General features: G+C 35.2%; 1 protein-coding gene across 1 annotated transcript; it reads right to left on the bottom strand.

Annotated features, from left to right (window-relative positions):
* Positions 1 to 7,925: 7,925 nt before the first annotated feature.
* LOC133203696 (uncharacterized) lies at positions 7,926 to 9,748 on the bottom strand. Its single transcript, XM_061339467.1, has 3 exons — positions 9,727 to 9,748; positions 9,242 to 9,451; positions 7,926 to 8,143 (listed from the first exon to the last, which is right to left on the bottom strand). Exons 1-3 carry the CDS (start codon positions 9,746 to 9,748, stop codon positions 7,926 to 7,928), a joined length of 450 nt encoding a protein of 149 aa, XP_061195451.1.
* Positions 9,749 to 11,236: the final 1,488 nt, after the last annotated feature.

Genomic DNA, 11,236 nt, shown 5'->3' with positions numbered 1-11,236 from the left:
CGTACTGAATATGAGACATGAATATTGTGAGTATCAAATATTTTCTGAGTTATGTTTACATGTTTTAATAAATGAATTATCAAAAGGCAACTTTTCCTACCGTTTGTTTTTATTTGAAGAAATCTTGGTACATGACTACATGAATGTGCATATACATTATTTCTTGAAGAGATATGTAATTAAGATGAGTTGTGTTACCTCGGTTACTAAATCTAAAAATACTGTATGAAACTATTCAATTTTCAATGCATTTAGTTTTTTATATAGATATTTATTTATTTTTATTTAGATGAATGTTTTTATGTGATCTTTCAAAATTCTCCTCCGCCTCCTCAAGATCTGTTTGATATTAAAAATTAGTTCAAATTTAGAAAAGCTCAAGGCACAGTTAAATAGACTTTGAGCATGATAACTATTCGTTATCTGCCTATTTCACTTCTATGGGTGTTGTTCCGGTTACTGAAAATGTTCTACCTTATTAATTTATTGAACAATGCTATTCCTTTTGTGGTTTTGGTTTCGCACAAAAAAGAAACTTAGTACACAAGTAAAATAAAGTTAGAAAACATATTTTAATTTAATTTTGTTGAACTTTTTGCGAAAATATTCAAATAAATTTAAACTACAAAATAAATGAAAATTTGGCCTGATTTCAAAATGTGCTCCAGATATAGTATACATCAACAGATTCTAGAAAGAAACGTTTCATCTCAAAACTGGCCAGATTTTTTATTCGGAAAAAAAAAAACGTGGTTCCTGTATGAGATGCATGCATCAAATCACTCATCCATGTTATTCGCTTTTTGAGTTTAAAAAACGATGTTGCAAAAATTCCTTTCAAAGAACAATCTAGGGAAGGATTGATTGATTGATTGATGTTGTTTTACGTCCCATTCGAGAATTTTTCACTCATATAGAGACGTCACCATATACCGGTGAAGGGCTTCAAATTTTGACCTTTACTCGGCACTCAGGGCCATTGAGCAGTGAGGGATCTTTATCGTGCCAACGCCTGCCGCGACACGGGGCCTCGGTTTTTAAGGTCTCATCCGAAGGACCCGCAACTTTCACTTCAAAGTGCCGAGCGCATGGCGAAGGAACAGATGCTACCCATTTTATATCGATTTAGGTCAGTCGCGACCGAGATTCGAACTCTCGACCTCCCGATCACGGAGCTCTAGGGAAGGATAACTGCACTTAACGCTCGGTTTTGGGTCTTTTTCCGTCGCTTCTATTACTTTTATATCTTATCGGGAATGAATGTTGAAGCTGTTTCAGAAAAAAAATTGCAAAAAAGAATGTTATTTTTTCTGCAGTAGCTGCAATGTTAATTCCCGCACTAACAAACAAAAAAAAGACATTTTATTGTTTATATTTATATCCGTGCAAATAATCATTTGAAGTAGGATTTAGAACATGAAATAGTGTATTATTGATATGTCCGTCATTGTACATTTCATTGATGGAACAGCTACTGCTCATTAGAAATGTGTAGAGGTAATATGCTTAGCGGTGTTTACAGACTGATAAACGGCAACGGTTTTTCAAAGAAATAAAGCAGATAATTTTCAGTGGGTGTAAATATAAGTCACATACGTGACGGAATTTAGTATTCACAGAGTTAAATCTATGGTGTCCGGATAGGGACATTTGCAAAAGCTCAACAGCGCGTGCAGAAAAACACGCCGTCGTGCTAACACACAACACGCCGTCACGCTGTAGAGTGCAAAGTTGTGTTAGCGAGTTCTGTGACAGCCCAACAGCGTGTTTTGTAAAGTTGCGTTAGCGCGATGGCGTGTTGTGTGTAAGCGTGATGACGTGTTTTGTATAATTGTGTTAGCGTGATGGCGTGTTGTGTGTTAGCGCGACGGCCATTTGCAAAAGCTTAACAGCGCGTTCAGAAAAACACGCCATCGCGCTGACACGCTTTCAAACAACACGCTGTTGCGCTAACACAACTTTACACAACACGCCGTCGCGCTGTCACACAACACACCGTCGCGCTAACACAACTTTACACAACACGCCGTCGCGCTAACGCAACTTTACACAACACGCTGTCGCGCTGTAACAAAACTCGCTAACACAGCTTTCCACTCTACAGCGTGACGGCGTGTTGTGTGTTAGCGCGACGGCGTGTTTTTGTGAACGCGCTGTTGAGCTTTTGCAAATGGCCCTATCCGGACACCATAGAAATCACGTGGTGAATTGCCACAGCCCTTGGTTACAACAGAGAAAGCGAATGAAAGAAGAGCAGGGGTTTTTTTCTCTTAGGGACATACGCAACATAGTTTGAACTTTATTGTCTTTTTCCCTGGAATTGAAGAGTTCCAATACTTAAGAAACTGTGTGCTGCATTCTAGTGGATATATATGCTGTTGAACACTTCTTCTAAAACAAGTTTGGATAAACAAAACATCTAGAATATATGTTTAGAAATTTTGGTATATTTTTATTTGAATTTTAAAAGAATTTTCATGAATTGGTATCTTTTCAAAACCCCTGGTAATGCATACTGATTTTTTGCATACGAACATCTGATGGCACTATATAATCTTAAGTTAATAATATCTTGAAAAATTATCAGTAGGTAAGGTACGTTGCGTATGCACGGCCAGGAACACGTTAAGTTCCCAGACAGTACCGTTGTCAGAAACTTTTAAAGTTAAGCACTGAAACTGGTTCGTTGTCATGAACATACAGGTGAGGTTATGATAAAATCCGTCCGGTGTCATGCAAAAGATACAAGAATTTATACATAATGCCTAAATTTTAACGTTTTTGACAAATTCTAAGAATAATTTTGAATTTTGGGAAACAGATACAACACTCAGTATTCTATATAAAGATTTATGTATTTGATATCCACAATACATTTTGAGGAGTTTTGGTTGGCGATCACATGCCCATGTGTGAAGCCATGATCGTGAGCTGGAAAATTATATCTTTCCTATGTTTAATTCATCGAAATGGTTTTGTTATTTTAAAATATGAAGAGAAACTTCATTTTCAATGTATTAGGCAATTGACAGCCTTTTGTAGCTAACATATTTTAAGAAATCGCAATTTATAAGCAAAAAGTCCGTTGTCAGTACATGTTAAGTTTATCTGGTCTGGTGTCATTTTTCTTAACATGTAAGTAAATCAATAAAATGCAACAGAAATGATCAAATATATGCTTATTTAAAAGAATACAAAGCATGTTACAAATATATTTGAATCTCGGGGTCGTCATAAAGCAGCTTACACCAACGTGCTATTCTGCGATGTTTTTATTTTCAATTCACCTGCATCCTAGCTAGTATGCAAACATATACAATTCCTTGTATATCATTAGTATAACAAAATTAAAATGTTATGCTTAGGTCAAATTTAAGCCGATGATCGGGCGACCAAACTATTTTCGTATCGTCGGCTGATAAAACAGTATCGGGCGACGCAGAGTAGTCATATCAATTCCTAGGGACGCCGATACCTTTAAAAGTAAAAATATTTATAAGTTGGCCAACCGTCACCCGATCATCGTTCGCTAGGCCGCAGTTTGATTTTCATCTTCGGCCGACAGTTGTATGAAAACCCAATTCCTAAATGTCGACTGACTGACGACCGACTTTAAAAACTGTGTGCCGATGGTCGGCCGATGATCGAAGGTTGGTGGACAGACTATTCAATGAGTGCTTCAATTGAATCGGCCACAGACGCAAACAAAAAATAACTTGACCCGACTGACATGCATAAAATTGATCGGCCGACGAAAGAAAGAGATAAAAATCGGGCAAGACTTCCGATAATATGAAACTTATGTGGAAACATCCTCAGGTAATGTAGATTCAAGTTTGTTCAAATTATGACCCCCGGGGGTAGGATGGGGCCACAGTGGGCTATCAAAATTTTACATAGGATAACATAGGAAAAATCTTTTAAAAAGCCATGATTTGTCATATTTATATGGAAGCATCCTCAGGTAGTGCAGATTCAAGTTTATTCAAATCAAAGTTTAACATAGGAATACCTAGGGGAAATCATTAAAAAATCTTATTCTCAAGAACAGCAAAAACGTGACTGGTCATAATAAAATAAAAGCATCCTCAGGTAATGCTTTCAAATTTGTTCAAAGCATGACCACACAGAGGGGCCAAACACGGGATCATAGTTAAACAAAGGATTATAAAGGACACATCAATAAAAATTTCTTCTTTAGAAAACAAAGCCATTATTAGTCATATTAGTTTAAAAGCATCTTTAGGTGGTGTAGATTCAGGTTTGTTCAAATCATACACCCCCCACCCCCCCACTTTAATATTTAAACTTTTGAATACCTAACTGATTTTTGCTATTTCCGAACCAAAGTGCTCAGGAGAGCGATGTGGCCCATGGTCCTCTTGTTTTTGGTGGATTTGTGAATGTAATTGGTGTGTAAATCACATTGACGTATCTCGTATGATGCAGCGTGATTGTGACGGTACATTTTGTCGTCCTGTTCATATTGTCGCCGGCGACAATGTGTACATACACTCACTGAGCATAAATTTGACCTGTGGACAAATTTGAGAGTATATGCAGGTTAAAGAAACAGAATTTACAAAAGCAAAGAAAAATGAAAAAAATCAAACGGAGGGGGCAGGTTGGGATAGGGATGGGGGAGGGGGTGGGATGCGCCGGTGCTAGATCCGCCTTTGGTTCTTGAGAAGATATTAAAGAGTTTTTGTATACCGTATATTCCAACGGAAAACTTTTATCACCAATTGGGGACCCACTCTACCTATAGGGGTCATTATTTGAACAAAATTGATTTTGTTTGTTTGTTTCTTGTTTGAATATCCCTCTAGAGAATTTTTCACTCATAAGGAGACATCACCAGTTGCCAAAAATTTAGACCTATTCTCGGATCTCAGGACCATGAAAAGTGTGGGATCTTTTTCGTGCCAGAATCTAACAAAATAAAAGTATACTTCATGTATGTATCATCTCTTCTGATCCAGATTGATTGATTGTATGTTGTTTTACGTCCCATTCGAGAATTTTTCACTCATATAGAGACGACACCATATACCGGTGAAGGGCTTCAAATTTTGACCTTTACTCGGCACTCAGGGCCATTGAGCAGTGAGGGATCTTTATCGTGCCAACGCCTGTTGTGACACGGTCTCATCCAAAGGACCCGCAACTTTCACTTCAAAGTGCCGAGCGCATGGCGAAGGAACAGTTGCTACCAATTTTTAATCGACCTAGGTCAGTTGCGGCCGAGATTCGAACTCACGACCTCCCGATCACGGAGCAAGCGCTCTACCGACTGAGCTACAGTGAACGGTCTCTTCTGATCCAGAAGTTCTTGAGAAGAAAATTTTGAAAGAATTATTCTTAAATGTTCTATTAAAACTTTGATCACCTATTGTAGCCCCACCCTTTCCCAGACATGATCTGAATAAAAATGAATCTACACTTTATAATAAAGCTTTCACACAAGTTTCAACTTTTCTGACACAATGGTTCTTGAGATTATTTAAACATGTCACTAAATTTTCACTAACTATACATGTACTTTCTTGAAAGAGGATATGATCATTAATTTGAACAAACTTGACTCCCTTCATCCACGTTTGCTTTCTGGTAAATTTGGTTGAAATTGAAATTGGCCAGTAGTTCCTGAGAAGAAGCTGAAAATGTGAAAAGTTTACCAACAGACAGACGGACGATATAAGAAATGTGATCAGAAAAGCTCACTAGAGCTATCAGCTAAGTTGAGCTAAAAATATGTCAACCCCTACACCAATTATATCGGCACTCGTATGAGAATTAAGCCAAAAATTGAATTCCAAATACCTTTCAATCTAATATCCATGTATATATAAAGAGAAAAAAGAATAGACTGACTTTTCAGATATCTCAAGAATTACGGTATTTTGACATATCATAGTCATGTAAACCAATGCTGGACACAATTTTCTGAGCAACATTATTTCTCCCTACAGTATTGCGAGTAATGCTAAATAAATACAACTTGTTCACTTATTTATCAGCCAAACACTTTGTCTATCCTTCTGTCTGTCTAGCTCTCTCTCTTTCTCTGTGTATGTGTGTCAATCTCTCTCTCTCTCTCTCTCTCTCTCTCTCTCTCTCTCTCTCTCTCTCTCTTCACGACCTTAGTAAATATTCAACACAATATATCGGCGACAAAATGTGCCAATGGTCACAGTACATATTGTCGCCGACGACAAAACGTGCCGATGCTTGACTGTACATTTTGTCTTCCATTACGCAGGAGGAAGAAAAAGGCTTGTCTCGGCACAAATAGTCGCCGGCGGCAATATGTATCGATGGATCGATTTTAACGGCTGAGATTCATACAGCTCCAAATAGGGTGTCAGCCCTGTTTCCCATTGCAATTTCAGACACTGTTATAGATAATTTAACTTGAAAAATGAAAAACTTCTCACAGCCTGTCTTCTCAAGTCATGACACCGGACGGATTTTATCATGACCTCACCTGTATGTTCAGGACAACGAACCAGTTTCAGTGCTTAACTTTAAAGGTTTCTGACAACGGTACTGTCTAGGAACTTAACGTGTTCCTGGCCGTGGTATGTCCTTAAACCATGAGCGCATGTTTCTCTGTTAATCTCCCGTTGACACATTATTAATGCAAATATACAACTAACTGTTAAACGAAGACAAACATGCGCAGACTATGTGAAAAAGTCGGCGTCCCCATTATCGTATGGAGATTCAAGAAATTGTGATGACCCTTGTCTTTAAAAACAGCTTTGTATACTTCGTAAATACATATTAAATTTTATTTAATGTTATTACCTAAAGTTGTAGATCAGATGTTGACCATTCCTGCTATTCAAAGAAAAATGCCTGTTTTGAAATTTTATTTTGTGGCAATTGTCGCACGTCTTTAAGTGGAGTCATCCTTTCCTTTCAAATTCTATTTATGACAATTTATTGTTTTCCTTTTTTTTTTTTTAAATACCATCTTAGAGTGCTTTAATGATTCAAATCAAGAGTAAAGAGGAAAATCAAAGTTCCAACTTATTACTATAGTTAACTATAGTGTTTTTGTTAGAGGAGTAAGGTCACTTTATAAAAATAACTTATCTCGCCATCGTTTGAAATCGCTCGAGAAATATTTTCCTCCCACGGGGAACCATAAATTTGCTGTTTCCCTAACACCCATTCCATAACTGTATAACATTAAAGAAATTTATTAGTCCCCTACCGGTGAAACCGGAGGGGACTATAGATTTCCTCTGAGTCTGACCATCCGTCTGTCTGTCTGTCCGTCTAGCTGTCCCTCTGTCAGTCTGTCCCACTTGGTTTTCCGCACTTTTTTGAAACGCTTGCAGATACTGAGCTGATTTTTGGTACGAGTGTATCTTGATGAGTTACAGATTAACTTTGCATCTCGTTCCGCTTCAATGATTTTTGATGGAATTACGACCTTTTCAATTTTTCAGGGTTTTCAGCAAGTTTTTTCTAAACGCTTGCAGATATTGAGCTGAGGTTTGATATGCCTTTGATATGTGACTTTACCTTGATGAGTTATAGATTAAGTTTGCATTTCGTTCCGCTTCATTGATTTTTGACGGAATTATGGCATTTTCAATTTGTAACGGTAACCAGATTACACTTACCGGTAGGGGACTAGTATTGCTAATGCAATACTCCCAGAATGCTTGTTTATTTCCTGTTTATTAGCGTTATCATATGGACCTTACATCCATCATACTTATATGATTTTCAGAGTACATGTAGAAGTGCATTATAAATCAGCGCGTAAGGTTCCAAATATTATTTTTACTAAAATGTTTACCCAAGTCTTTTAATTTGTTTTGAATAAAAATGTAATTATTTTTGACTGTTGATAACACTGCAAAATCGGGCATATAAACATATTTATTTCCTGTTGATCTTGACACATCCTAAGGTTTTCCAAAGACCTTGATTTCGCACACTTGCAAAATATCTTTTTTACCAGAGTTAGACTGGATTGTCAAGGTTACATAGCGCCCTCTCGTGAGATTATTACAAATAACTGCGATACGGTCACCTAAGTCAGTTGGTCCTGGATAGAAACCACAGGTGTGATTCTGTTCATCATTAGAAACCGTTGTCAAGAGATTGTGGGTCCTTCCCGGCTCTGTAATAAAACAGAGTCTATTTTTCATTGATAAATGTCAAGTTATAATATGCCTTAAGAACAAATTGCTTTTTGTACACGTTATATTAAAATCTCAAAATCAAATTATTCAACCAGTCCTGGTAGAAGACAAATACTAGTTTTATATATGCTTTGTAAAAATACAGGAAGATAAAAAAAAAGTAATGATAGAAGTACGATTGGTTAATGTATAATTGTGATGGCTTTTGTTTGAGCCAAATATTATATCCAAGAGGCTGTTTTAAAACTCAGACGTTGTTACTTCCTACGAAGTAATTGGCATTAAAACGTAGGAAGATAGGTTATCTAACTTTGAAATCGTAGTAAAAAATAAAAGAATATCCAGTTTATAAGTTTGAGAGACCTTTGGAATGAATATCTATAGCTTGTTTAACAAGAATGAAGTTAAAAAGGTGCTAAACTTATAGTAAAGGAAAAGTTGTTTTATGAATTATAGTACGTCAATTGTATTTTTGCAACTAGCTGTTTATCACCTTGGCTTTCAACTAAGAATTTTACATTTTATTTGCATCTTTTTGCTGTGTATCAAAATTGATAGACATTTCTTGAGAATGTCAGAAATAAAATGTATTTGTTCAAAAAACATTCAAATATTAACATTTGCTGTGTTTTTCTACTAAACTTACTGTTAAATTGATTTGAATGCCATTTCCGTGTATACTCACGCGTAGAAATATAATTATACGATGAAACTCGCACTAAAGTGACGTCACAATTAAGGCTACAGGGACGTTAATAAAAATGTAACGATATTGGGCAGCGAGAAATTCAAACACTGAGTATATTTTTGGTGCTTTAAACATGTAAAATGTAAATATAAGGAATGTTTTTAAATTAAGGGTGAACTATTGGTGTGTAAATCACACAGACTTCCACGTAGGTATATTTTTCATAAAGCGCTAACGCGCTTTATGAAATATGCCTACGTGACAAGTCTTTGTGATTTACACACCAATAACTCACACAAAACTTAAAATCATTCCTTAAATATACACTCTGGTGACCTTGAAGACTGCAGCTCAAGACTAGATACCAGTATATTCTATGTAGACTCACCAAAACCATCAGGCCTAGCATATACCAGAACATGCTGAACATCAAACATCATTCCTAAATCTATCCTTAACCAAGGATTCTCTTCCCTCTGTGTGGCCGCCACATTGGTGTAAATACAATCAGTAATGTTGTCCACAGCGTATGAGGCGAGATGAGGGGGATATCCATTAGAGAACACTGAGCTCATGCTGGCTGAAGAACCCACAATCACTGAAATACAATATCAAATATATTCTAATATAGTCAAATATCAGTTTTATTCTTGATATTTTTAGACATTTCTGCTACTCTGCAATAATTTTGAAAGTGACAAGGTGTGTGATATTTCAACTCAAAAGCATAAAGTTATATTTATAATTATAATGGTTTATATATATCTGTTTCCCAATCCTAGACAAGAATCATTAATAAAAAAGAAAATTACATTATTATTCTTAAGAGTTCGTTAATAATGAAATGTTTGCTCAATCACCTGATATACTTACAATTCCTGCTGTCCAGAACCATAGTGTCAACCTATGAAAAATTGCAGGAAAATAAGATTATGGATGTACTTGTACCTTTATTTATTTTCCGAGCAATTCATTTTAACCAGATATAAAATTGGTTTCTTTTCTTTCTTTTTTTAAAATTAATTTTCTATTCTTTCACAAATACAATCCATCATCAAAAATGAAAGAAGAATAAATGCAAATTTTTGAAGAGAATTAGTAGAAAAAATTTCTCTTGTAAAATGCTGTCCTTTAAGCTAATTGGTCACGTGTATTAATTTTACATGTATGTTCAAATTACATCTGTAGAATTGTTAATTATATTGCAATGCGGCATCTTAAGGATATCTGCTCCGCATCCAGGAACGATAACTCTTAAAATTATTATTTCATTAAAAAAAATCTTAAAATGAAGTTTGGAATTGAAATCTCTTAGTGCATCAATTTTCATTTCTTGCATCTCAATATAATTCAAGGTTCTTTGAAGTCTTAGAAACGGTTCAGTAAAAGGTTGACATTCGTACCCAATTAAAGTAAAAAAAAAATAAAAATCATTTTTAGAGAAATCGAATTTCCTTTAATCAAGCTTTAGATACCAGTGGTTTTTTTTTTTTTTTGCATGATATGAAATTAGAAATAATATGTAATACCTTGAAATGATAGCACAAGCGCTTTTTACACTATATGTATTATATAACAATTGAAGTCAATAGAAGAACTAAAGTATTGTATATATATATGAGTTTAAAAAAAAACATGTAATCTTCTCGAAATGCCAGGATACCTATAGTTTTTGTTCTATCCTAAAATATATTTGTTGATATATTATCAGTTAGAAAAACTGGTGCTTTTATTCGCGTTTCCTGAAAATATATTTGAGATTTGATAATTTTCTCTATGTATAATATGATTAACTTTAATGATGAACCTTGAAGAAATACAACGGGTAAATACACATTACTTTGAGAATTCAGAGACATTTTTGTGATCATTTTTCAATTACTCAACCCCTGATTTTCAGAAGCTTGGATTACCTTTATATTGTAGAGTTGGCTGTACTTGTAAGGTATTGCTTTAATTTAGGTAATAATAACTCAGGTCTACAACCTTGTATACTGCTTGGAAATCAAAGCTTTTAAGGAGAGAAACTGTGAAAACTAATAAAATCAATTTTTTATATCGTTGATAGGTAGATCACATTTAACAGCAAATTAACCCAAGGACAAGTATAAAGATACCTTATAAAGAAAATAATAATGTTGTTCTAGAAATTACATGAGTAACCAAAAAGTAGTTTTAACGACTGATAGAACGGTTATCAGGTTAATCGTTGACAAAACTTTATATTCCCAAAGGTATCTTTGAGATAAACAATGTACAATTATGTAAAATTTTGAGAGGGTGGATTTTTCAGTTTGCGTTAAAGCCTTCTTCTTTATTTCATGAAAATATTATCTCTGTGTACCGTCTGACATTTATAATGAAGTCAAATACTGCAGGCATA

Source organism: Saccostrea echinata, unplaced genomic scaffold (assembly GCF_033153115.1).
Source record: "Saccostrea echinata isolate AGI-Se365-2 ecotype Australia unplaced genomic scaffold, CSIRO_AGI_Sech_v1 ptg000051l, whole genome shotgun sequence".
Lineage (NCBI taxonomy): Eukaryota > Metazoa > Mollusca > Bivalvia > Ostreida > Ostreidae > Saccostrea > Saccostrea echinata.
This window is presented reverse-complemented; position numbering and strand designations above follow the sequence as displayed.